General features: G+C 45.2%; 1 protein-coding gene across 2 annotated transcripts; it reads right to left on the bottom strand.

Annotated features, from left to right (window-relative positions):
* Nucleotides 1-12,002: 12,002 nt before the first annotated feature.
* Nucleotides 12,003-27,305, bottom strand: EDEM1 (ER degradation enhancing alpha-mannosidase like protein 1). 2 transcript variants are annotated; one of them, XM_075713993.1, is made up of 13 exons: nt 27,184-27,305; nt 26,911-27,096; nt 26,760-26,832; nt 23,328-23,431; nt 22,325-22,496; nt 21,002-21,185; nt 20,298-20,472; nt 19,603-19,723; nt 18,938-19,108; nt 18,255-18,328; nt 17,143-17,239; nt 16,213-16,398; nt 12,003-15,314 (listed from the first exon to the last, which is right to left on the bottom strand). In XM_075713993.1, exons 1-13 carry the CDS (start codon nt 27,303-27,305, stop codon nt 15,225-15,227), a joined length of 1,755 nt encoding a protein of 584 aa, XP_075570108.1. In that variant the 3' UTR covers nt 12,003-15,224. The 2 variants fall into 2 exon arrangements, with proteins under 2 accessions (XP_075570108.1, XP_075570107.1); XM_075713992.1 differs by having other exon boundaries at nt 26,911-27,305.
* Between the last annotated feature and the right edge of the window lie 224 nt (nt 27,306-27,529).

Below are 27,529 nucleotides of genomic sequence, written 5' to 3'. Positions count from 1 at the left end.
TTCATAACGGTGCATTCATTATCATTTGAGTTATCCCTCCAGGAAATTACGCCGGAGAATCTGAGAACCAAAGATAAATTACACACTGTAATTATAGTGGCAAGCTCGCTGCTACAATAGCCTGGAAGTTGCAACAGGGAAGCTATAAAACAGACACAGGTTAATGCCGCTCATAGCCAAAGAAAATAAAATCAGACCCCAAAGCCTCACTACGAGGAAAAGAGAAATAACAACGCGACTGTGGTTCAACAGGATTCAGAGCATCACATGCGAAGGATTACGGTTTGTCCCTCTGTTCAAAAAGGATTTCACATAAACAGACTTAGAATTAAATTGCTGTCGAGTACTTACTCCGAAGGCCATTCTCATCTGTTTGTATATAATGTCATTTGGTGCAACCGCAACAAATTCCCAGTCATCAGGCTTTATGTTCTTTTTTCAAGGTCTGAATGAAATGTAATGGGTCACACTGGCATTTTCTCCAAACTCCCTTGGCTGTGGCAAGCCCACTAGTACCAAGACTAGCAGACCTCCTCTGAAACCAGCATTTCCCCAGCAGCACCAGGAGCGTAAAAGCAAGAGAAGCGTTTTTACATGGAAAGGGGCATAAGCTTATCCCTAAAGCCTCTTCACTTACCTCCCAAGAAAAGAAACCACTCCTGCTTTTAAGCTGTAGTTGATGTCTAGAATGCAAATGATCAAAGGCCCAAGAATCAAATATAAGTGTGTAATAACTGGCGCAATTCAGGAAGGAAAAGTGGCTGCAGAGCTGGGAATTAAACCTCCTTCCAGGGACCGGGAGCTGCCAAAGCGGCCGGAGGAGCAGGAGGCCACCCAACCTCCCGGAGGGGCTGCGGGTTCCGCAGGAGCTCTCCGTTCTTCCTTCTGCTCAACGACGGTAGCCGGAAATACAAACCAACCTTTTCTTTTTGACCAAGACAAGTATCAGCAAGACGACCTCATGGCACAGACCTCAAAGTAGTCCTTAATCTGAGAGTAAGGTTTAGCATGGCATTTAAAAATCATAACCTCTAAATTAAAAAGGCAAGCATACACAACCTCCAGTATTGATTAAAACCCCACAGCTTTATCACCAGGTAATTGCTTCAGGATCCGTTTTTCAGCAGCACAAGCCTCAAACTTCCTGAATAGGAAATTTTAATTTCAGGGTACCGCTAATTTATTGTGCCTGTTACTGCTACATTACCAAAACTAACACAATATCTCTACAGGCGTGACATTTTTCTTCTGGGCTTCCGCTCAATTCATTCCCCCATTTCCACATGACAAAACCTGAATCTTCCTGTCCCCGCGGCAAGTCCTGCAGTTACGCTGCTTTGCATTCTCCCCGCCTTCCCGACACACCTGAAAAAGTTGCTGATTCTAAAGGGTTACGGGGAGCACCGCGCTCCTGCCCTTCCGACCAAAGCCCCTCCGAAGCCGGGCTCTGCCTTTGGGGTCCGACTGCAGACACGCGATGGACCAAGCGGCTCGGGAGCGTTTCCCCGCGCCCCAAGTTCGCGCACGCCCGTCGCACGAGATCCGCAAGCTCGAAGTGACGTTCAGCACTCGACACCCCTGCAGCGGCGTCCTCAGGAGTAGAAACAGCAAAGAAAAATTCCTTTATCATGTCAGGAACTCTTCACGTGCACGGACGCCCACGCGGTGAAGGCACCGACGCTTCGTTCTCCCAAGCAACAGCCCAGTCTGGGATAGGTGGTATCGGAGGCGGTGAAGTGATGGAAGGAGCTTTCCCTCAGTGCAACCGCTACAGTTTTCCGAAGCCTTTTGGTATTTAGATGTCTTTTTATCCATTTCTTAATGAATCTGGCTTTCTTAGTAAAAACCATTGGCTCTGCGAAGGTAACAATCTGAGAGCTGTAGCGTTTCAGCATTACTATGGCATTTTTTAATAGTTTTTTAATTTTAATTTTTTAATAGAGCGGCTTACCCAGCAATAGCGTCTTTTGTTTTGAGGCTCTGTGATAACTGGCAACAGCAGTACAATAATTTATACAATGTTGAGGGGTTTAGTTGTTATTTTACAGTCATTTACCTTTATTTTAAAACTAAGAAGGCCATCGCCAAAGATAATCATTCAGAAATAAATGTCAAGCTGCCTAATGACTTTATTATTATTTATTTTTGTCGGGGCTCAGCCCCAGGCAGCAGCTCAGTACCACACAACCACTTGCTCGCTGCCCCTGCCCCCATGGGATGGGGGAGAGAATCAGAGGAGTAAGAGTGAGAAACACTCCTGGGCTGAGATAAGAACAGTTTAATCATTGACATAAAATAAAGTAAAATAATAATAATAACAATATAATAATAATAGTAATAACAATATCCAAAGCAAGTGATGCCCAATGCAATTGCTCACCACCCGCCGACCCATGCCCAGCCAGTTCCCAGCAGCGATCGCTGCTCCCCGGCCAACCCCCCCAGTTTCCATACTGCCCATGACGCCGTATGGTATGGAATGGCCCTTGGGGCAGTTGGGATCAACTCTCCTGGCTGTGCCCCCTCCCAGCTCCTTGTGCCCCTGGCAGAGCAGGGGAAACTGAAAAGTCCTTGCCTGGCATGAGCAGCACTGAGCAACAACTAAACCATCAGCGTGTTGTCAGCATTCTTCTCCTACTAAATCCAAACCACAGCACTGTGCCTGCTACTAGGAAGAAAAATGAACTCTATCCCAGCTGAAACCAGGACAATTTCCTGCAATATTTGCCCTTTACACGGCCAAGCCCAGGACCCAATAAAGTCAATAGCAAAACCGTGCTGCCGGCAAAGGGGGATGTAGTTTGTAAAACTTCATGCACAGTGTCATCACGATTATTTTCCTCAGACCACCGTATGACAAACTGTAGCACTAAAGGAAAAAAAAAAAAAATCTTTTTCTTATTATTGCTTAGAAGAGTGATCTCCCTCTTGAAAGAGCAGTGATAAATTATGCAGTACCCCCCTCAAAGCACCCCTACCTGAGCTCTGAGGTTTGAAACATCTGTCCGTGCCTGCACCGCTTTTGGTTCGTACCAGCCCTGCTGTCACTTGCTGGTGGCCATCGGCAGAAGCCACAGCACGAAGCCACCACATCTGCATGCAATGATTAATGTCATTGTTCCACTACGGATTGCCATCATAGAATTGTTTAAGTTGGAAAAGACCTTTAAGAGCATCCAGTCCAGCCATTAGCCTAACACTACCAAGTCCACCACTAAAGCAGTTAAGGGGAGAGTAATAATTAATTTCATCTTTCCTGGCTTGGTGGCTGGATTCTTTTTAATGGAAGTAAAACTAGAATAGAATCATTAAGGTTGGAAAGGACCTCTAAGATCATCAACCCAACCATCAAAGACCATCAACCCAAGAAATCGATGGTTTCTTTACCATCAACCCAACACCACCATGCCTACTAAACCATGGCCCAAAGTGCCACATCTACATATTTTTGAACACCTCCAGGGATGGGGACTCCACCACCTCTCTGGACAGCCTGTTCCAATGCCTGACCGCTCTTTCCATGAAGACATTTTCCCCAACATCCAATCTAAACCTCCCCTGACTCAACTTGAGGCCATTTCCTCTCGTCCTATTGGTTGTTCCTTGGGATTAAAACTGGTTTTGACTTCTCCTGGGGCTGGAACACTATTTCCATCTCCTAGTTTTCTCTCCTTTTTATTGTTCGCATTTACCTATTTTTTTTTTTTTTCACGTTGCATCCAGTTAGGTCTTTTTAATTATCTTTTAAACAGAGATTAATCTCCTTTCCCCAAAACTAATTCAGCCGCAAGCTGTTGCGCCAGAAGTCAGCCAAACCACAGGCTGAACCTAAGGGCCCTGCTGCAGCACTTACCTGCCCCGTCGCGTGCGTCCCCCTCTGTCCCCAGGGAAAACGAGCCCCCGGGTTCAGGCGGGAGCCAGCGTGCAGCGGTCGGTCCCCGGGCCGGCTCCGGCAGCAGCCGCCTGAGCTCATCTCCAGAATCCCTCCACACTTTTCGAGCTACGAGCATGTTTTGACACAAGAGGGTGAAATACATAAAAAGAGATCCGCTGCATTCTTTCAGTATTAAAGCCTCAAAACTGCTCCTGCAACCAATTCGCTAAACTTTTATCGCAGCGTATCCCAGCGAAATCCCTGGCCCCAGGCAGGAGGAACAAAAGGCTAAGGCAACAACGCTGGAAAACAAAGCAGAGACTTCTTTTATCGCATCCCTCCCATAACACACGCGGCAGCAGCGCTCCATCCAGCGTTAACCTGTTCAAAACCTGTAGGGACTAAAATAATTCCGCGCCAGAAAACACAGGGGCAGGGAGGGGACGGATGCATTCAGACTGTGCAAAGTCTCCAAAACTCTGTCTTTTTTGTACAGCACCCTTGGGATGGAGGCATCGGAGCACCCAGCCGCCCCAAGCCGGGCTGCCCAGGGAGCCCAGCCCCAGGGACAGGACCAGCTCTCTTCATCCGTAGAGATTTTTTTTTTTTCCCCCCCTATGAAAACTGGTATACAGTGTATCAGACTGGAATTTTTTTTTTTTTTTAAAAATAGTAATGCAGAATGGCTGGAACAAATTGATTTTGCTGCTCCTCCATTTATTATGCAGGAAGAGTTGTCCCTAATTAGATAATATTAGATTTCTTGGCTCACACAAAGCAATTCAGAAATAAGACTCTCATTATTGATGGGACAAACCATACACAGAAACTGAGCAGGGTTTAATAATGCAGAAAAATATTAAAGGGAGAAAGGTTTTAATTCTTAATAAGTAGATCCATGGGTTTCATTAACCAGCGTTCAAGATTTTCTTCTTATTTTAGGGTCGCTTTTATTACCTAATTAATTAAAGCCTGACCAATAAGATAGATTAATCTAATGGAATCGCATCTTGTATTAATAGGAATACTAATTAATCAAACTGAAACATTCCTCACTTGCTGTAGAGAAATCTTTCCAGTGTTAAGCTAGAGAGACCACTGAAAAAGAAAGGGAAAGGGTGGGCCGAGCACATTTTTCTTCCCCAAAACATGGTTTGGGGGCAGCTGGGAGGAGCGCGCGACGTCACGCCCCTGCCATTGCACCAAGGTCTAGCATCACCCGCAGCGGACGAACACGGCCAGCTCAGCTGACCAAGCCCAAACTGCAGGGTTTGACTGGTTTTAGAGTCTCCAGGGCTTTCGTTGTCAGCAAAAAGCACAAACCTGCGCATACACACACACAAAAAAAGCTGTGACGGCTCCTGCCGAGCACCGTCACATCTCATCCGACTCCCCTTTGCATCCCAACGGAGCAGCCCTACAAAAACCATTCATGTGTGTTGCTAACAGGCTGGCAATCCACATATGAATATGCATTCGGTTCGGGATCACATTACAGCAGAGGTCACCCATGAAATTGCTAGTGTATATTTTTAGGGCCAGTGCATGCTAACAGACAAGGCCAATGTGTTTTTCTTTACCATCGTCCTGATTACTAAATCCCTTCCTCGGTTCAAAAAGTTCTGGGGCTCATTTGTGCGGTGTCAGCAGCAAAACAAATTCAGGTGCAGTAATCCTCCAACCCTAATAATTGTGTGTCAACAGAAGTGAAAGGCTGCATTTTTCACATTATGAATAATACGGTTTTAATAGCGTTTTCATTTCTGAAGTTTTAAATGTATCATCTTAAACACCCTTCCACGGTGCCGTCCTTGCTTTGCCCCTCTGTGTTATGAATGGGTGCAAACGCGTTCCCAGGATGAAGGCAGCCGTGGATAAACTGAGACCGTACTGAACCATAGGGGACCCTGTATTTTTTTTTTTTTTAAATCACCGTGATCTCCATTCATACATAAACTGCCTGAACATCAATGAATCTCAGAATTAACATCAGACCTCCTTCCTTTCTCTTTATCGCCCGTTTTCAGCCAGCAGCAGATGCTGAGATTTCAGGATGTTTTAAGACGAGAGGCATTTCAGGAGCTGAGTCGTCATTAACCCTATCAAAGCATCCCCCATTAGGAGCCGCACTACAGCGGCTGCAGAGCCACAACGCCCATTACGCCGATGTTTGCGATTAAAGTGGGTTTTGAAGGATTCAGACGGCCGCGGTCCCGCTGTGGTGCCTGGAGAACATCGGGTTCAAGATCCGATCCCTCCTGTACAGCCAGCACCGCTCCCCGCAGCCGCCGCGGTCCCCGTGAAGATGCCGGGCTGGCTGAGGCTGGTGGCACCTCTGGGGATCGCCTCGCCGACCCCCTGCTCAAGCAGGGCCACCCAGAGCTGGGTGCCCAGGACCGTGCCCCGACGCTTCTGAACATCGCCACGAATGGAGTCTCCATGGCCTTTCTGGGCAACCTGCGCTGGCGCTCAGAGAGGAGGAGGAAGGTGCAAAGCAGCCATGGCGAAGAACTGACCTAGCTCATACCACCATTTGCACTGGGAAGCACGGCCCCACGCGACCTCCCAGCTGCACACGCTGGATTTTAAATCTTTTGCAACATCCTCTCAGGAGCACGAGACGAGGAAAAGGGCCGTGCACTCACCCGCGTTTCTAATGAACAGGAATTTTTCACATCAACGGGTTGAGCACGAACAGAGCGTTTCCAGCCTCCAGTCTGCCGGTGTTTGACCAAGGTGCCCCGTGTCCTGCTCCCACCGGGTCGTGCCGAACAGGTATTATTCCAGGTTTCTTCTAGTTGAAGACTGGGACGCTGCTATTGTTGGAACTTCACATGGGCTTGGCAGCTGCGGAGATCTGAGTGATTTAAGGTTTCGGGAAGGCTGCCCTTCCAGCTCCCCCGCAGACAAAGATGATGAAGCGCAAAGCCGAGCTGTAATGGAAGCAGCAGAGAGAACCTTCCACCTATCCAAGGCACAACCACGTCTGTGCCATAACGTCACCTTTTCACAAATTTCACCCATTTTACGTGAAAAGCATCAACTCCAGTATCCTTAAGGAGCTTTTCTCTGGGTTTTTTGCGGGTCAGCGCCCACCAGCTCTGGCGTGCCCCAGCCAGCATCTCCACCTCTCGCCGTCCGGGAGAGCAGCCGGCCAACCTCAGCGAGCCATCGAGCATGAAACTGCCATCAAAGCGTCACTGGCTATTACTGCAGTGTCACAAAATATCATGCAACCTGCTCTGCCCCGGCGGGCAGCGAAGGCCTGCAGCCTGTCAGTCTCCAGTCATTGTGAAATCAGGTGCAAAACGCACTGGCTGGGGCGTATATAGTGGGGAAAAAAGAGAGGAAAAAAGGGAAAAAAGAGAGGAAAAAAGAGAGGAAAAAAGAGAGGAAAAAAGAGAAAAAAGAGAGGAAAAAAGAGAAAAAAGAGAAAAAAGAGAGGAAAAAAGAGAAAAAAGAGAAAAAAGAGAGGAAAAAAGAGAAAAAAGAGAGGAAAAAAGAGAAAAAAGAGAGGAAAAAAGAGAAAAGAGAGAAAAGAGAGAAAAGAGAGAAAAGAGAGAAAAGAGAGAAAAGAGAGAAGAAAAGAGAGAAAAGAGAGAAAAGAGAGAAAGAGAGAAAAGAAGAGAAAAGAAGAGAAAAGAGAGAAAAGAGAGAGAAAAGAGAGAAAGAGAGAAAAGAGAGAAAAGAGAGAAAAGAGAGAAAGAGAGAGAAAAGAGAGAAAAGAGAGAAAAGAGAGAAAAGAGAGAAAAGAGAGAAAAGAGAGAAAAGAGAGAGAGAAAAAAGAGAAAAGAGAGAGAGAAAAAGATAAAAGAGAGCGAAAAGAGAGCGAAAAGAGAGAGAGAAAAAAGAGAGAGGAAAAAAGAGAGAGGAAAAAGAGAAAAGAGCGAAAAAAGAGAAAAGAGCGAAAAGAGCGAAAAGAGCGAAAAGAGCGAAAAGAGAGAAAAGAGAGAAAAGAGAGAAAAGAGAGAAAAGAGGAGAAAAGAGAGAAAAGAGAGAAAAAAGAGAAAAAAGAGAAAAAAGAGAAAAAAGAGAAAAAAAGCTAGGGAGGAAAAAAAACACCTCAACCCCAACTCTGTTGGATCTGATTTTTCTTTCATTGAGTTATGGATTAATTATTCTTACTACACTCTGCAAAATACCACACTGCTTCATGACGGCACATGTAAATGGCAAAAAGCCTGTTGATGCGCATTAGGTGCGGGATCCAGGCTCTGCTGGGCTGTATCAGTGCTACACGCAGCTGCGAGCATGGAAGCAAAAGGAAAGGAGGAGTAATCATTTGCAAAAAAAAACCCCAAAAAACCACTGTAGCTACCGCATAATTTGTTTTTTCATTAAGCAGCATCCAAGAGCAAGGGGATATTTGTTCTGTTAAAAATGCTTATTTAAAAACTCCTTTTAGAGTTAATTTTTCCTCCTGAAGGCTGCTTTAAAAATCAATCTCCTCTGTAAAAGAGGAGGACAAAGCAATATTTTTTCAAAACAGAGTTTTGTATTTCGTCTGAAGTTAACGAAACGCAGCTCCTTGACAAAACCGTATCATGCCAGATTGCTAGCACTACCATTACATGATGAAGATAATTGATTCATGGTACTTTTCAAGAGCTATTAATGTTAAGAATTACTTATTCCACCAAATGAACGTTATAAAAAATTAATAGTATGCAGATTGCCATTATTGCAAAAGCCTCTGGGCCTTACAGGGCAAGTAATTTCAATTACTCAAAAATATTTAAAAAATCCTTTTTTCTTATTTTTTTGTTTGTTTTTCCATCTTTCTGATCTGATTTTTCACTTTTTTAGAGCACCTGCCTCTAGTGCGTGCAAATGCCGCTGCATCTTGTGATCTGCCTCTAAAAACGTGCAGCGGTGCCCTCCCAGGAGAGGTTGGCCAAGGGAGCCGTCGGTGCGATCTCCGCTCTCCCAACCACACTCACTGCTCCTCCTGGAGCCTGGAATACTGTGCCAAGCCGCAGCGCACTCAGGAAGCTTCATTGCACGTATTTTTCATTTGAAACGGTGGGTGAAATCACGTGAATTTAAGTACCCACTTGATGAACGCTCACACTTGCAGCACGGGCAGAGACTCCAGACTGATTTACGCTGCAAGGCTGGGCTGAGCCGTGCGGAGCTGCCTCTCCGGGTGGGGAGAGAGACGGACAGGGAGCGGGGAAGGTCTAAACCTCCTCCAGCTCCTTCCCCGACCCCGTAAATCCACACCTGATCAAAAAGCATGAGCGTGGCTGGTCCCAGCCCTCCCAGTTCACCCAGCCGCCGCGGCAGCTCCTACCGCAGGTCGGTCGCCGAACGCAGTCGGTAGTGTTCCTGCCGCGACTCGTGCAGCTCGCAGGTCGGTGTGTCTTCACCACTTACAGGCTAGGACGTACAGGTACCTTTTTCACACTTATTAGCACTACCTAAATGAAAAATGGCTTTACAGAACTTCAGAGAGTTAGTCTTTTAAGAAGCAAACCTGCCGTCTCCTCCTGGAAAACGGGAGCAACCAACTCTCATCACTGGGACGCCAAGTTGTGCTAATGAGGCTGGAGCAGCTCTCCCAAGCTGTCATCTTCTATAGCAAAATTTAAGGCAACAGAAATTGCATTATCTTTGAGGAAAAAAAAAAAAAAGATGCTTTTCAACCTTTTTTCAATATAATCTTTCCAATCAAATAGCCTTCTTATCAGTGTAAGTTAAGTGGGGGACGAATAAGGCAAAAGCAGTACAAAGCAGCTTTCAGCAAACACTTGATCTTTTTTAGGCGAATAAACAATACAAGTGGTGATCAGCAAAACATTTCTCTCTAAAAGAAGTTTCAAGGAAGGACAAAGGTAAATGCCTCTAGGAACTAGAGATGATTTTTCCGCACCCGCAGGGAGAAGCGGAGCGAGGGAGCGGTGCAGCTGGGACGGGCTGCTGGCAGCACCCCACATCCTTGCCTTTCACACTCATCTGCCCTTACCACTTTGCAGCTCCCCCCAAAGGAGAAGCGGTGCTCCACAAAGCTATAAAACCGTATTTTCCAACACTCCACCTTCAAGACATTACGGTTGTCTTGCTGCTACACGACAGACAGAAATCTTCAAACAGTGGCACAAGAGTGGTCTCTGGTGGAAGCAGATCAGATCTACAGCGTTGCCACCAAACGCACAGGAACCCAAGCCAAAGACCTTTGTCCCCAGCTACCAGAAGTCACTTCTTTTTAACCGTAAATACTAGGTTGGCCCGATGCATTACACCCTAAAAAAAACAAGGTCTCACGCACACTTTTGGACTTTAGATCTTTTATCATGTATGATCTTACTGTACTCAACCTGCCAGGAAACCGAGAATGGGAAGAGTGGCTTTTTTGAGGTATTTTTTTAAATGTGGACTTAAGAGAAACTACAATCAAAATACTGGGTCCCCGCTTCAGAGCTGTAACACATTGACCAACCGTCTGACAGCAGATAAGCAAGACAAGGAAAGACAGCAAATAGTAGCTCAGGGCAGCGACGCCGCTAGTAAATGTGCAACCACAGTGAAAACACTAGAGCTCTGGTTCTTTCCCCAAAATCAGGATTTCAGCCCACTTAACGCTTACTTCAGAATTGAGACTTAGAAGTCTGAACCCAGCAAAAGTAGCATCAGATGGGCAAAAATCTCATCATTCAAAAATTCAGAGGAACTTTAAAAACATTACAAAAATCCAATCACTCGTGTTCAATAGACATTTCCTTGTAACTTGGAGTTTGATCGAGACAGGCAACAGAAAGTGCCCCGTCAGCTTCGACGGCCTCTGAATCAGGACTACGAAACAGAAAACAACAGAAGAGATAACGTCAATCAAAGAGGAAACAAATCCAGGAGGGGGGAAAAAAAAAAAAGAAGAAAAAAACATCAAAGTGATGGTCAGATAGCTTGTTTCCACATTCCTCTGTTTCTAAACACAGCATGAGCTATTTCCCAGGGCACAGTTCTCCACAGGCTGGAAAGAGCCCAGCAAGGTTCTCGGTGCAGAATTCCCACCCGCCCTAGGTTCTTCATGGACCAACTTGGAGAAAGTAGCATCAGGAAACACCAGCAAGCAGGTCAGTAGCTAGAGGCAGCCACCTGCTCAGGAGGCCAACAGCTTGATGCCACCACGCTCCATTCCTTCATTCCCCATCAAATCACTGCTGTCAGCACAGGCTGCCCCTTGAATCATTACGCAGGGAAAATGAAAGGGGGACGGGGGGGAGAAGAAAGAAGCTTTTTGTTTTGGAGGTGGGATGGTTTTTTTTCATTTTCTGCAGTAAGCAGCCATGCCTTGTTCTAATTAGATGAAAATCCAGCATAGAGAAGGCAGCATCTCACATCTAGGGACCGAGACAGATGAAGCTGGCAAAAAAGCCCTCACCAGAGAGTAATCCCTTCTCCAAACCATTTACTCATTTTGTTGCAAGGATATGGTTGAGAAGTCTCATTTCGCCCAGGGAAAGTAAAAGCTATTTCTTGCACACCTCAATTACGCGTTCCCGAGCTAACTAGGTCTAAGGCAAAGACAGAGCCAAGTTAACAGTTGTCTTCAAGGATAAGTTCTGGTTGAGGCAGTCTTGTCCTTCCTCCCCAAAATACTCAGCAGTATGTCCAACCTCTAAAAAGCGGAGCAACGTGGTATTGGCTGTAATAGATAGCAATGCTCTTTGCAGCGACAGTCCTCGACTAAGGCTGGCTCATAAAAAAAAGTGAATTCCCAGCCTACTCTCTTTGGGGCACACGGTCAGAGACTTAACATGCTCCACACACAACAAGTCTGCCACAGACACCTGCAACAGAACTCGAGACCTGATCGGGGACGTTTGTTACGGAAGTCAGAGGTCTTGAGCTCTTCAGATGGGCCAAGTCATGGAGAACTTGAACGAGAGCCACAAATCTGCTGGAACACAGACTTGAGGTATGTTTTCCTTTACTCACCCCTACTCCCAGGTGACCCTCAACAGCTGAAGCTTTCCTGTCTGGTGAATGGCAAAGATCAGGCATACACACTCAAATTCATCTTTTCCCTGCGTTTGGGAGATCACCTGCAAGCTTCATAATGGCCTTACAAGAACTACACTATAAGAAAAACACACATAAAAGTGGCCAAATACACCATATTTTTAATGCAGATTTGTAAAGTTTAAGCTCAGTTTTGAAAATGTAGGACATTTCATGAAAGAGCATTTGGTCCTCTTAAAAATTTCCCATCCCCAATTAAATACCTCATGGAAAAATGACAATTAAGCATACATTGCATTTTTAATGAGGAAAAATTTATATTGCACATTATACCAAGAAATACAAAAGCCTGTTTCAGCAAGTTATTCCAGCAGTGTTATCAATTTCATTTTGATATCATTGACTTATACAAAAGTTTTCATTTTAGTGCATAACATGTGCCCTGTCATTACTGAGTAAAAATGTATCAAAGCGTTTTTAAAAGAAAGAGGAAGAAAAATTTGCTCCTTGAAGAATACAAAGCCTTTTACCACGTAGTCAGCACCAGTCTCCTTGTAGACAAAAACTGTTCCTACGGACAGATGACTGTCAGATCACCTTGGCAACACAGATTTCAATACAGTTTCTAGCGAGAAGCTGACCATACACTATTTGGCACCGTAACGAACGGTCCAAGTCACTAAGGGCTGAGAGGCTGCAATACCCACCCATGCTGTTCCCATTCTACAGCTACCTCGCGCTCTATTTCTGGCACTATACAAGGGGGAAAAGCACAGTGGCAGAACAGTTGTGCAACTTCATTATAGTCGTCTAATTCTCCGAGGAAAACTCTGAAACAGATTTCTGTGCGTAACGCTTGGCTGGAAGCCGTATCAGGGTACAGGTGCTTCAGAAGGCACAAACCACTGAGAGGCAATTGCAAGGTATGTAATGCACATTCAGAGAGCTGGACTGCGAGGCAGGGAACCATCACTACCAGAAGCAGCCACCAACACACCTAGGGCAACGTCCGTCCCGGCATCTGCCATGCCGTGATTGTAAAGGGCCCGTTGTGGAACGCTGCATTCGGCTCCCACGCTACCAAGCGCTTCTCATTTCCGAGCTACAACTAGAAGATCTGGCCCAGTAGCAGAATTTCAGAAAGCCCAGACATTCTTGCTTTCTGCCTCCCTCGGCTGGCAGAAAGCACTCCCTTTACACGTCCTCCCGCACTTCTTTGCGTGTTTACAAACTGAAGCATACCTGCATGCCCAGGCAACGTTTACTGGTTAAGAAACTATACCTTGAACCTCTCCCAATACCTCTTTGGATCGTAACGCCTTGAATTTACATTTTGCTTTAAAATAGGCAACTAAGACATTCCAATAATAGGTTTGGAAAGCCAATTCTACAGGGGTTGGAATTGCCAGCTGCCTCAAATATCAAGGCAACCGATTCTATTGCAATGTTTTGGGAAATCTTAACATATTTCCCTCCCCCCCCTCTAATCCTCCCCCCTTTAAAATATACACAATAAAACTAAGAAAACAGGATTTTTTTTTTTTTTTGCCTGAATACAAGATCCAGCTATCATGGAATAGCAGATTCTACAACGAAGTCCCTGAGATGCATCTGTGTACTAAAAGATTCAAACGATAACCTCTTCAGCACTAACTTCGTATTTATTAAAAATGTTTTGAGTTGCAACATATGGTTTATGACAACCAATGTTGTTATAAGAAGGTGAAAATACAGCAGATCAAGTTTGCCCTTATATTTAAGCCTTAATTTAAAAATAATTAACCCAACAGTAGCATTCAACTACTTCAACTGTAGTCAAAAGTAAAAAGCGTGTAAAGCAACGTGGAGTCACTGGAAAAAAAAACAACTGTTATATTTAGAATAAGTTGTTTCGGCCACAGTTTGCTTTCATCCCTCAGCAGCCCCGCCTGAATTTAACCCCCTTCTTCCTGAAAGTTCACAGCCAGTTATTCCTCAAACATACCTGAGCTGTATTTCAAGATGGTGGGATGAAACAACAGCATTGGGGTTTTTTTTTTTGCCATTCCTCACCGGAACCAAAAGGCACAGTTTACAGGTAGAGTACAGCACTGCAGTCAGCGGCGACAGCCGCTGCAGCCACGACCCTGTTACGATGGCAGGTACCAGACTGTCCTGCGGTAGCGGGAAGTTAGCGTGCTGCAGGCTCAGGCCTCTTACTAACTCCATCCCCAGGGTGATGCAGAGCCAGCCCCGTTACTAACTAAACAGAGAATAAACCCAGCCCACAAGTATTCTTTGGGATGGACACAACAGTTGATATTCTTCCAGTATCTTAAAACAAAACAAACCAAAAAAAAAGGCATCTCATATGTAAGTTACTTTTTAAATTACTTTGGGATCCACTGTATTTTGTAACCAGCTAATCAGAAATACTTTATCCACCTTCCCAAGCAAGCTGTTTTTCCTGCTAGTGAAGAAAACTTAAGGCACTAACACATTAATGCTGTCAGGAATGTGAAATAGTTTGTTCTTCATGTACTGTTATACCAGTTCTTAGCAGCATCTCTCCTGAAAAGGCACTAGATACATGGCAAACAAAGAAACTTTTGGAACTTCTGCTCAGCTAAGCTATATAAAGTTAGCTGCTTGGACAGCTTGAGTGGCTTTGCAATTTCCCCTTCCCTCCCCCTCACTCCCTTACAAAAAAAAAAGGCACCTGATTTGTTTTATTACTGGTTTCTGTAGCCACAGGCTCTTGTGACCGTGCAGTTCTACACAGCTGTGTATCTGAGGGGCATCGTGACTATACTGATAGCTTCTTACATGATCAGGAGTTATCTTTTCAAGACACTATTCTAGATACAGCGGTTTTGTTTGAGCAAAACCCATTACCAGTGGGTTCCTACCTGAGTAGTACTTAAGGTTGTGTATTGCTAGTCAGAATAATTCAATGATTAAACTCGGTATAAGAAATTGCACTTTCCCATTCCTTCCCCAACCCCAAGATCATTTCAAATTAAATACTAGGCCCTTTTCTAAAGGGACATTTGTAATACAGCTACAAAGAGGTAGCTAAGTGGCACATGCCAATTTTCTTTTTTTTTTTCTCTTTTTTTTTTTTTTTTTTAAAAAGAATAGTCAGCCTTCATTTGCAACAACATTTTTCATAGGAAGTCTTAAAAGAAGAAATCTCTATTCAGGTGGCACATGGAGTTACCACAGTTCAGAAGACGGAACTCATAAGAGAGCTTGATCTCCCTTCGTGTCCATAATTAAAAACTAACAAGCATGGGGGATACCCAAGTGACTCAGCATATGCAGGCGTGTAGCTGAAGAGGAGAGGAACATCTACAGCCAAATCCCACGCTCCTCCTGACATATGATAAAAGTTACTCTGAAGAACCGTTCAGATCAAGCCCACCATCCGATCAATCTGTCTCATGTAGTTACTCTTCAATGGCAGCAAGTATCTTCTCTCATCGGGAACTCGGTTGCACTGTTAACAAATGAGAATATTTTTAAGAACTCAAATACGAAAACAGGCAATCCCATACCCTCTGTAATCTAGCAGGTGTTTCGGCATCAGTAACCACAGATTTCCTCCCAGTACAGAAAATTGTACCCAATAGCGCTTTTGGTCCCAACTCTCCCTCACCCTTTGCAAACTTACAGCACAAACCACATAAATGAACAGCAAGCGTTTCCTTCGTGCAGGCTGCAAGCTTCCAAATACACGCCAAACTACTGCAGCTTGTTATTCAACTGAGACTTCTTCACTATGACAACTGTGAATGTTTTTTAACATAATGCTCTTTTTCTGCAGGATTGGGGGGAAGGGGAAAGGAACCATGCTAGAACCTACTAGCAGAGATTTTTAAAATTCATTCTGTATTAGAAACGTATCTATTTTGGTTGGTGATAGGCCCTGGATCCATAGCCCTGTATTCATTTGGTGCCTAGCTAAGAAAGGTCACCTTTACATGCCTCAAAACCATTCTGAGGAACAAAAAAAAAAAAAAAGCTCTGTTTACATGAGCCTCTGCTTTTCTCTTTCCCCATCACAGCAATACTGGAAGAATTTTAAGAGCAAATATAAGGGGAAAGGAAAAATAACTGGAAAGAAATTAACAAAGAACAAACTAATTGCTGCAAAATACTTAAACAGGGACAGGTTTCACCTTCACCATAATCACTCTCACATTATCCTCATCTAGTCATTCCACTACTGAAAGTGTTTTTCACAAGGGAGCTTCTCAGGTATTTGACATTTATAAAGGAAACACTGCAGAGCCCTGGTAGTAACACTTCCAAATGGCTCTTTTTCTACTGCCTGACCCAGCTCAACATACATCCCTTCTCCAGCAACACAACCAGGAACACTCTGTATTCCTTACGTTAGAACTGAAGTTGACTGCCTTAAATTCGTTAGGTTTCATTTTTTCCGCGCTGTCCTCTTCTCCAGGGAGGATGTCTTGCCACAGCGAGTTACGAAAACGTTCATCCACAGACACAATATGTCCCTCAGTAGTAAACATATACTTATTTCCAGATTTATGCAGTGGATTCTCTTCATCAAACAACTAAACAAGAGATGGGAGAGACAGCTACAGTATGTATGCAACATTCTTCATGCCCCATCAACAGCAAGTTAAAATGCACACATTTGTGCATTTGAAGGATCACACAAAAAGCATACCTTTTAGCGCTAAATGGGTAACTACTGTTAGAGCAAATGGAAATAAATACTTTTAATGCAAGGGATTTATTTCAACAGTTAAAAGGGGAGAGCAAAGGAAAAACTCACACAACCTAAACTGCCCCTATTTTTCTAAGCTGCACTATGCAGGCATTTCTAGGCTGGCATCCACTGTTTCTATTCAGTCACAGATTTATTTGTTTTTCTGCACTAAAGGAGATTGAGAACAGTAGCTTAAGCAGTGTTGGCTCAAATGCTTTCTCCTGTGACTGCCAAAGCCTGATGGGGAGAAATGGGAGGCTGCTGCGAGGCAGGCAAAATGGCTACAAGCAGTAATTAAGCTCAGAGCCGAGCAGTAGCTTCCTTCAGTCTTGCTTCCTCTCCTTTCCAGCTCCCCCCCCAAAAGAGCTGCCAGCCCTCCAGCCAGCAACTGCCCAAACCTCCGAGATTAGGGTAGGGTCCAAGAAAGAAGAGCAGCGCATTCTCTGATACACTCTGATACCTAAACCCCCCTCTTCCCCAGAGCGCAGCACAGTTTCTAATTAACAACGTCCCACCTCCTCGCTGTGCCATGTTTGTGCACAGCGCATGCAAGAGAGTATCTTTGACATGAAGAACATATACATACCAGGTACAAATATTTACATGTTTCACTGAGAAAAAAGCTCTCCATTCGATCTTCTTTTGTCTTCTCTACAACGTGGTGTAATGTGGCATAGCCACACCTGAAAGATTTAAGATTAGTTTGGGTTTAGTTCCCATGCATTCCGATCTCTAAGCACTCCCTAAATATTCCTTAACTTCAGACCATTCCAATTGTCACTAAGGGTGAAGTTAAAATGAAACAAGTCTCTGTTACAAGTAAGCACTGATTATTGGTTTCTGGTATTGTGATGAGACTGTAATCACCGACCCTGTGGTTCATCCGTTCCATCGTGCAGATTTATTAAGAGTCTCTCAAAGAAGCAAGATACTTTCAAGGCATCCCGCACAAAACAGGTGATTTCCCCAGACCGGGGAAGGTCTGGAAGCCTGGTCTCTTGCAAAGGTTTCTTCCCAAGCTACCTACTCTTCCCTCCCACCAACACTTAACAAATGACGAAGCTGCAATCTGCCACACAATGCACCTGTAATTCTTTCAGTCAACTCCCTACGCAGCATCTGAATCCCACTTAACTGCAGAATGGCACTGTTTTATACTGTCCTATGGTTGGTACAGACTTGTCTACAAAATCAGTAAATACCAATAGTTGAATAAAAATTCGCCATCTTCCCTCTGAGTCTTGCAAGAAGTTCAGGTACTCAGTATTACAGTCAGGATTCACTGTTACTGTCTTGAGATGAAAGCTGATATGCAGCAGCATCTATCTTAGAGGCCACCCCTCCAGTTTACTTAAATACCATGAGCCCATGAGGTTAGAAATATTCTTGCAGGATCCACGGGGAATAAAAAAAACAAACCCAAACCTACTAATTTTACCAGTTTTTAGCAACTGATCATCAACAATGCATTTTGAAAGGTAGTTATAAAATTCTGAAGGCATAAAGTTGTTGACTACAATTTCATTTTCAGATGAGAAAGAAACAATTGCTTAATAAATGAATCATCACTCATGGCTTTCATGAAGGGTTGGGTTTTCTGGTTTACCTACATTTGGTAGATTGGTTTCTATATAATATTTATATAATAAAATATACATATATAGCAGTGAGAGAAGACAAAAAACATTGAAGACTGACTTTGCTTTTGTATATTTTTCCAAACTCTGCAGAATATCCATGCCCACATGAAGGTAAAATGGGTTCTTTGTGGCCTAAATAAGGAAGATGGACAAGAGTTAGAGTCAGCAATTTTGAAATCTTGTAAAAATGACACAACAAAGGCCTAGCAGTATCACATTCTCGTGTATTACAGCAAACTTATTTTTATAGGAACGTGACTTAGATTACTCTGTGCAAGCTTCTCACATTTGCTTTAGTGCAAATCCTAATAAAAACTTGTAGTAAACGCAAACTCTTTCACAGCTTTCTTGCAGCCAGAAAGTTATTTTAGTTTACTGTTATCTTCTGCCAGTTGGAGACTGTACCTAGACAATACAGCAAGGAAAGCTATTACATTTACTTCAACAACTTCTATTAAGAAGTCACAAGTCTCTACCTGGTAAAAATCTGCCAGATATTTTTTGAAAAGGTTGTTTAGTCTCATTTTTGCCTGTCTTATAAAAAAGGCAATTTTTTAAGCAAACGACCTAGCAACTACATTGTATAACAATCTAGTGCCTAAACAGAGACCTCCAGACAAGAACAGGCAGATCCAGAGGCACCAAATTTTAGCAGGCCAGAGGCCAGGGGTAAAAGAAGTCACTTTCTGAACAAAACCTGTTTTGCAAAACATGAGCTGTAATCTCAGAAAAGTCAAGTACCTGATAAAGAAGATATGTGGATTCCACTAACTCTGGCCTCAGTGGATAAAAGGGAACATCTGGTGCTTGCAATTGCCAGTTGTATCTTTCTGGGAGAGCTCCGTATCGTTTCCATATGGCATAATAAAAAGCATGGAGACAAATAGCATCTTCCACATCTCCTATCAATACCTAGGCATAACAACAGCCGTAAACACACACACTTAATACTGCAAGCCAGCAAATTGCTTTCCACTCTGTACAGGAACATGACATACAATAAAACACTACCCTCGTAAGGGGAGACAAAAAAAACCCCACCAACCAGGCTGCCACAGTCCCGCCCCCACCCCCCCCCCCCCCAAGCTAATGTATCAATTTCTTCGCACTAAAAGCTTTAGCAGAGCGCAGCCTCACAGCACGGTATACAAATGCTGAGGTTAAATGAGAAAAGTTAAAAGTATCTCAAATCCAGTAGAGAGCAAGCCAGGCCTTCCAATATTGTTACGCTGATGCAAAAGCTGAACTGCCCTAGGACTCTCTTATCAGAGCGGCCAGCTGTAAGCCCACAGCTTCAAGCTCACCTCAGAAGAGATGCTTAGGCTCATTCACAGCCTAGGGTTAGAACGAGACTTTCTGACACCCCTCTACTGCGTCGTTCGGTCTTTAACAGAATGAAAGTTTACCTGTAGCCCAGGAAAAAAGGCTTGCAAAGAGTCAATCCACGTGTTCATCAGCTGTCCTGTGAACATGTTTACATTAACGTACAAAGGAGGGTCACCTTCACCTTCATTGCAAGCTTCTCGGCTGCCAAGTAACAATAAGCATGTGTAAATATTCACCATTTTAGAAGAACAAAATGCACATTTCATTTCACTGCGCTGCCACCCGCAAAGAGAATGAGCCACACATTTGTCACGCTAGGCTCAAAGCCATTTTGAAACGAACCAAAACATCAGTCATGCTCTCAGAAAAAGTAATTCATAAAGGTACGTACATCATATCCTAAAGTTATGTCAGCAGAATCTCTACCAAAAAGTCACGCTAGGTAAGATCAGGCCTTAGAAGTACTAAACCAGCCAATTTAACACTTTTCCTTTGCAGTTCTACAGCCTTTGTTCAGTCTAACATTTACTAACTCGGACGGTAACCAGTCTAGCTTCTTTGCACCAATAATGCTATACAGATCAGTTGACTAAGAAGTGAAGGGAATGTTAAAATTTATTTCCATGGTGACTACCACAGAAATAAGATTTTGTTTTTTAAAGAAAAAAGGAGAACGCAGATTGTCTAGAGCACGACACAAAACACTGTACAATCTCTCACATCTTGCTGGAGTACTCGTTGCTTAAGGGACTGGTTGTCATATGAAATAACATACCCTCTTCTTAGGTGGTTCTGAATGCTCCGATAAGCATCATTGAACATCTCCAAGTCTTCCTTTTCTCCAAAGAGGATGTAAGACTTCAGAAGGTATTCATAGAATGAATCCGACCCTGCTCCCAATCCACTTTGCTTTCCAACCCAATGACCAGTTTGAATATTCACAACATTTCCTTTCAGAACAGACAAGAAGTTTAGACTAAGTTGCCAAGTACATCAGAGAAAAATAATCAAGAACCAGAACTTAGAAATACTACATCTTCAAAAAGTCTTAAGCAGGAACGATTAAAGATTACTATCAAAATAAAGCATTACAGTGCATTCACTCAAGGAACTAGCACACACACGCAGTTGTTTTAAATACTTTTAGTCATCTGCCAATCTAAATTACATTAATGGGGATATAAATGCAAGAACTTCAGTTTCATTTCCCAGTTTCATGAGGAATGTGTCTTTGGAAACCTGTGTCCTAAGAAGTCATTCAGATACTCCATTTTTGTTATGAAATTACAAAGTGCCACTTGGTCAACACAAACCACGAGTACACAAGGAGAGCATGACTTAACAGCTACAGAGGAAGCAGATCGACAAAGTTTACGATACATGAAAGAAACCTGTAGCACGATGGCAATCTGCCACAGGACACTGAGGTAGGTTAAAACATGGAGCCAGTCAACATAGCATCACCTCAGAGGAGATTACCTAGCAGTCCGGTGTTATTGTTCCTGAGACTCCAGAGTGCTTTGACAGCTCTCCTGGCCACCCATTCAAACGTGGAATCGCCAAGCAGCCTGCTAAGGATACCAAACTCCACCAGCAAGGAGCCGGCTCCTGCAGTACAAGTTTCATTATTGCTGTCTGGAGGTACCCCCTTCTTCAGATTGACCTGTGAAGCAGGTAGAGAGGGTGTTAACAGCAAGAAGGCCGTTACAAAGCCTTTTTGTTAGTCTTTGCAATATGTAGCAGGCAACGTGTATATAGTTAGAAAGGCAGCATATTGCTGCTTGGTCAAAAAGCTTTCCTGAAGAATTCCTGAAATTCATCTTCCGACTTTATAACATCATGCTCAAGGTGGGCAGTCCTAATTTTGCTACTCTTATACTTGCTAATCCTTCCTAATTTCAGTCCACTTTTTCGTCATTTCTACTAAACGTTCAGGTTCTTCCAAGTGTGATGCAAGTACTGCTTCCCCTCATTTAGTGCTCTTGAAACCAAGAGTTTTCTCAGCAAATGCTCCTCAACTTCCCCATGGAACAAAATGCTGAGGGAAGTTAACACCACCCTCAACTGCTTTACTGGACTCTGAACAGAAGTGAAAGTTCATGTTTCTACAGCCTGACATGTTTCTACAGTCTGAAGGAAAAGCAGTGCTGCTGTCCCCAGAAATTAAAAGTAGTCAGGCAAGTGCTAATTAGTTTTACAGTTTGGAGTTGTTCCGCTAGAACTGACATCCCTCTCCTTGCTTGAAACGAGAGGACGCAGTATTCAAGAATACCGCAGTATTCTTGAGCGGCCACTGAGCAGTATTCAAGAAAATTACAAATTCCAAGCCCAGTCTGACAAATATTTTAGGTCAGTTTTATTTTATCGCAATTATCTTAGTACCAAAGTCGCCGATAAAGTCACTTTCCTAGGCTATTTGCCTTTACAGTATTTCTTGTTAACCTTCTTAATGACAGCATTGTTTGTTGCTGCATAATATATAGGAAGAAAGCGCGGGGCAGGGCGCTTCCAGCCAAACAGCACAGAAACAAATGACTACTAACCCATATGGAACGATATATACAGAGTGAAAAAACAGCCTAAAGAAAACATTTACTAGCCGTAAGGAGCAACTAATATATCGTCCATGTCACCGTAACTTAGCGCAGTTTTCCCACACACACCATTTTAACGCAGCTTAGAGCAGGTTCAATACCCCAAGCACACATATAAAGGCACACACAGGGCACAGAATCCGAGTTGTAGGACAGGTAAATTACTACTTTGAGATTATTTCCCCACCGTGCTGACATGCTCACTTACCCGAGGATATGGAATTCCAGTTTTGGTGTTCTCAAAGGCTGGAAGTAGCCTCACTGCTAAGTCATGAGCCATATGCAACAGTTCATTGTCATAATCCTTAATGGTCATATCACCAAAAGGCTGTTTGGTATCTGTAATTATTATGTGGGCAGAAAGCAGGCTTCCCAAAACCCTATGGGAAAAGGAAAAGATCTTCAGTTTTTAAACCTGATCTGAACCTAGTTCTTCAGCTAAACCCTTACCAGTGTCATGTTTAACAGAATTATTACATTGTGCACCTTACAGGCACTACAGAAAGACAACTGCTTTTCTTCCCCACCAGCAGTGAAAACATCTAGAAATCATGTTGCTTGTCATCCACAGTAATCCCAAAAATCTGGTTATGCAAAATTTACCTAACCCAGTAGCTCCTTACAACATACCAAGTCTATTTACCAGTAAAGACCTCCTTGTCCCTGCAAATGGCAGCAAGGTTGTTACATAAACTTAGTAGTCAGAAAAAAGAAAGCCTAGCCAGGTTAAGCAGCAATTGAATAAACACTGGTTAAGACATTCAGAAAATGAAGCCATTTAAAATCAGACAGTATCTTAAACTCATTGCCAAGGCAGAACGGCCTGTTTTTCATCTAAAACGAAAGCGAAAGCAAGCAGAAGGCCCATGGAAGAAAACCAAAAGAGGGAAAACCTGTCAGCAGGGTGGTTTGTTGTGCACAGATCTGAACCTCTGCTGCAAGAGCAACAACAAAAAAATGGCAGTCTGCAAGCCGAACGCAGCTGAGACTACTGTTGTATCACTGCTTCAAGTCACATGTGACTCATTAAAATTGTTTTAACTATGAAAGGACAGAATATTTCCATAAAAGGTTAAAAAACAACTTACTCAAGGAACAATTATGGAATAAAGGCTACCAAAGACATCCTTATGATTTTACTTTGGTTCTCCCACATATGCAAGTCTTTAACCTTGCCACTGTTTTAAAGACAGAAACTTCGAGCGACTTACCTGATTGTTGCCTCAAAAACTTGGACCGTTGAGTCTTTATCAAATGAAACGGTGTCAATCACCAACTTCACTGCTTTCTGGAATTCTGAGGAGTTTCCCATTACCTTTTACATAAAAACAAAGCTATTTTGTCTAATTGTTGCTTCAGAAGTGGGTTGGGGAAGAGAATGGCAAGTTCACATTTTAGACTAACAGTCGTATTAACTAGATACACAACAGAGTACTTCAAGCTCCCGCTAAAAAGACTTTCCAGGAAGTTACCCATCCTACTGACATGTAAAAGTGCATTTTTACAAAAGTAGGCTAAAACAGGGAAATCCACAAAGATAGATTTCTGTCCGTTTTACTAATCTACGTACTCATGCTCTCTTCCATCCCCAACATCAGCCTCGTGGGTGATCTCTTAGAGCAGGAGCCTAACAACTTTTAAGATCTAGCACACCCCACGTTTTATTTGCTTAAACTCTCAGTTTAAGAGTTAAGTTTAGCTTAAAAGGTAACACAACTTGCAGAACAATGAATTCTGATTTGACATTTCTCTGACCAGGGGAGTCCAACCTCTCGGGCTTTTGACTCCACACCGCGTGCCATGCCCAGTTTTCTCTAGGTGTATCTTAGCAACTGATTTCCACTATTTCCAGAGACAGACGTAAATTCAGCCCCAGCTTCAAGGAAGGAAAACACAGGTTCCCACTTGCCTAAGTTCATGATAAGGCTGGGTATACAGGCAACATACCAGCTCTTTAACCATCAAAGCACCACGTGCCGGCCAGCCTGCTCTCTCCATTACCCAGACCTAGTGGGAAAGCATTCCCATGCTCGATCTGAGCAGATGAAGGGCAAAACAGCCCTTCTCCATGCAGAAGCTTCTGAAACACAAGAGATTCTAGGAACCAGAAGTTGTATATTTGAGGAAAAAAGAGAGTTATGTACTGCCCCAAAAGGTGTGTATAGGAAACTCAGCCACTGGTAAACGAGGACAGGAAGGTAACTGTTTAACCAACACACCATCAGCCACGTAGCACAGATCCCAAACTGCCATTTCGGTTAAAACCAACGTTTTCCTCATTTCCTGCTTTCAGTTCTGTTCATTACTGCCATGTTCAGTTAAAGAGCTGAGACCTGCTCACCACAGAGCTGCAATTCCACTGTAGCAAGGGGAGGTATTTTGTAAGCCGAAGCACACATACGGTCCTTGCACACACTGCCTTCTGCACAAGAGGGGAGAAACACGCCACGGATCCAGTGCCTCAGTGGGCCCTGACACTCCAGAAGGCCAAGAATCTGCCCTGGCTGCAAAAATGAGACTAATGAAACCAAAGGGGGTCTCTAAATATGCATAAGGAGTTCAAGGAAGGGGCCCTTCACCCTGATACCATACCACTGGTACTACTAACAGAAAACTGAGTTGCTTCTCACATGATCTTCAAATTTTATCAGAAATGCACACAATGGTCTGTTTTAGCAGGCAAGAAGCAGCTTTACAGCTTTCTCCCCTCCTTCCTTTCACCGCTCTTCATACAGATTTATGTGTCGGTCAGGCCCTCTCTGCCAAGCAAAACAATTCAGAGCGCTTGCACTCATCTTGAATAAGACGAACTCTCCTCCTGACATACCTTTCAGCAACCCATGCATGTCCCAGTTCAAATCCACCCTTCCTGAACACCCGTGATGGCAGTACCCTGAAAGAGATCTCACCTGAGCCTTGGGGAAGATCTCCAAAATTTCCTCTGTCTCTTCTGGGAATTTCTGCTGATCCATCTCCAAGTACTCTTACCCTTCCCTGCACGTGTAACACCGCTAGCTCGTGACCCAGCTGTTAGCTAGCATACGCCCTGCACCACCTTCTCCTCAGAAATAAAATATTTAATAACCTCTCACTTACAAGCTATTAGACCTTTTACTTCATATTGCTGAAGTTCATTACAATTTTAATTAGTTCCTCACGATGTCATCTCACCCACTTTTCATCTTAAGAATTGATCTCTATTTTTATCAGCAGCTCTGCATGAAACATCAGCACTTTGTGCATTAACAACATTAACACACAAAGACTAAACAGCACTGGTCCCATGGCAGGCCCTTAGAAAACACTGTGGAGTAACTCCCTCCAGTTTGAAACTTTCTGTTGCCATCTTCCTTCAACTTCTCAGCAAGTTTCTCTACCAAGTACCCCGCTTCTTCAGCTCCATTAGTTTTTTTTTTTTTTTTCTTTTTAAAATACAGAGCTGATTCAAGATACCTGATCTGTTGTGGTTATAAGTTCAACCTCAGAGCAAGGGACAGTATCAGTGCTGTTTGGTACCAGGGCAGATGAACCTAGCAAGACCCATCTTCAAGACAATGCTGAACAAATTAACGCTGTACTACATCCTCATTTTCCCCTTTAACTCCTTCCTTCAAAGTCCATCGAGGTGACAGCTCATGACCACGCTCCCACCTCAAACCCAGCATCCCACAACCGAGACCTGCAGTTTCACAGCCCTTCTAAACGAAGCTCTGTAGCTCAGAGCGAGCTTTAACTCCCGGTTGCCCGCATCAGGGTTGGGAATAAACCATCCGGTGAACTGCAACAGGCACCCATTTCGCTGCTGAGAGCCGGGCTAAGCGAACAGAGCAAGCAAGGCTCACGCACATGTGAGAGCACCTGGGATTTCTCACCTCTCGAAGCCTCTCATCAAGTGCCTTCAGCCTTTTGGACATTAACGTCCGTGTCCTGCTCAAACACTGCCTTCGGAGCTTGATTAGCAGAATTACTCTTGGGCGATACATCCCAGCTACACTAGAATCATGGAATCATGGAGTGCTTTGGGCTGGAAGGGCCCTTCAGAGCTCGCCCAGCCCAGCCCCTGCAGTGACAGGGACAGCTTTAACCAGAGCAGGGTGCTCAGAGCCCCGGCCAGCCTGGCCTGGGATGGTTCCAGGGACGGGGCCTCCACCGCCTCTCTGGGCAACCCCTTCCAGTGCTTCACCACCCTCACTGTAAACAATTTCTTCCTTATCTCCAGTCTAAATCCATTCTTCTCTAGTTTAAACCCATCACTCCTTGTCCTGTCCCAACAGGCCTTGCTAAAAGCTTGCCCCCCCCCTTCCCGCAGGCCCCTCTCAGCACTGCCAGGCCGCACTCAGGCCTCCCCGCAGCCCCCTCCTCTCCAGGCCGAGCACCCCCCGCTCCCTCCGGCTCTGCTAACGTACTTTAACCTAATTCCAAAATACAGCCTGTCCGTCCCGGCTGCCGCCACGCACCCCCTGCGCTTCCCCCTCACGATCGAGTTCAAGCGGGCGCCGCAGGGCCCAGCGCAGCCATGGCGGCGGGCCGGCCCAGCGCCCTTCCCGGCGGCACCACCGGGCCGGGCCGCGGTGTGGCGAGTAACCCGACGGCCAGGGCCAGCTGCGGAGGTGCCCCCCAGCCACCCCCCCGCCCGGACTCACCGCCAAGGTGTCCAGCGCGTCGATCAGGGTCAGCGAGTAGTTTCCCAGGACGTCGTTGATGTTGAGGTTGGAGCTGGAAAGGGAAGGACCGAGCCTCAGGCCCCGCCGCCGCGGCCCTGCCACCCCCCCGCCCCCCGGCGCGGTAACTCACGGGTCGTGGCGGTCGGGGCCGCGGCCGCGGCAGTGGAGCGGGTCGAGCTCGTCCCGCGGGAAGGCGTGCCGCATGTAGCTGTCGTAGCCGAAGACGAACATTCGGCGGGCGGCATCCCGCAGGCGGGCCCGCAGCTGCGGCGGGAAGGCGCCGCTGTACCGCCGCTCGTACTCGTCTCCCCCCGCCGCCCCGCCGCCCCGCCGCAGCGAGCCCCAGTGCGAGGAGCCGGGGCCGGCGGCAGCGGCGGGCGGGCCGAGGGCGGCGGGCGGCGGGAAGGGGAAGGGGAAGCGGCGGCGCAGGCAGAGGCCGGGCGCCAGCGCGGGCAGCAGCGCCAGCAGCGCCTGCAGCCCCAGCCTCAGCAGCAGCAGCCCCAGCACCAGCGACCGCCATTGCATGGTCGCCCGCGCGCCGCGCGCATAGTTTAAAGGGGCCGCCCCGCTCCCCCGCCCGCGCGAGCAGCCCCCCCGCCGCGCGTCGCCTTTAAGGGCGGAAGGGAAACGCGGGCGGTGGACGCCGCGGGGCCCGCCCCGCCCCGCTCCTATTGGCCGGAGGCGCCACCGCGCCTGGCTCATAGGGCGCGCCGCCGCGTCACTCAAGGGCCGGGCCCCGGCGAGCTTAA

This window comes from Pelecanus crispus, chromosome 7 (assembly GCF_030463565.1).
Source record: "Pelecanus crispus isolate bPelCri1 chromosome 7, bPelCri1.pri, whole genome shotgun sequence".
Lineage (NCBI taxonomy): Eukaryota > Metazoa > Chordata > Aves > Pelecaniformes > Pelecanidae > Pelecanus > Pelecanus crispus.
This window is presented reverse-complemented; position numbering and strand designations above follow the sequence as displayed.

Excerpts from the sequence above, each read along its gene's own strand:
- EDEM1 (XM_075713992.1), bottom strand. The coding sequence starts at position 27,305 with ATGCAATGGCGGTCGCTGGTGCTGGGGCTGCTGCTGCTGAGGCTGGGG. Across the intron at positions 20,473-21,001 it reads CAATAACACCGGACTGCTAG|GAAATGTTGTGAATATTCAA; the intron begins GTAATCTCCTCT and ends CTGTTCTGAAAG. Across the intron at positions 18,329-18,937 it reads CCACATATCTTCTTTATCAG|GCCACAAAGAACCCATTTTA; the intron begins GTACTTGACTTT and ends TTCCTTATTTAG.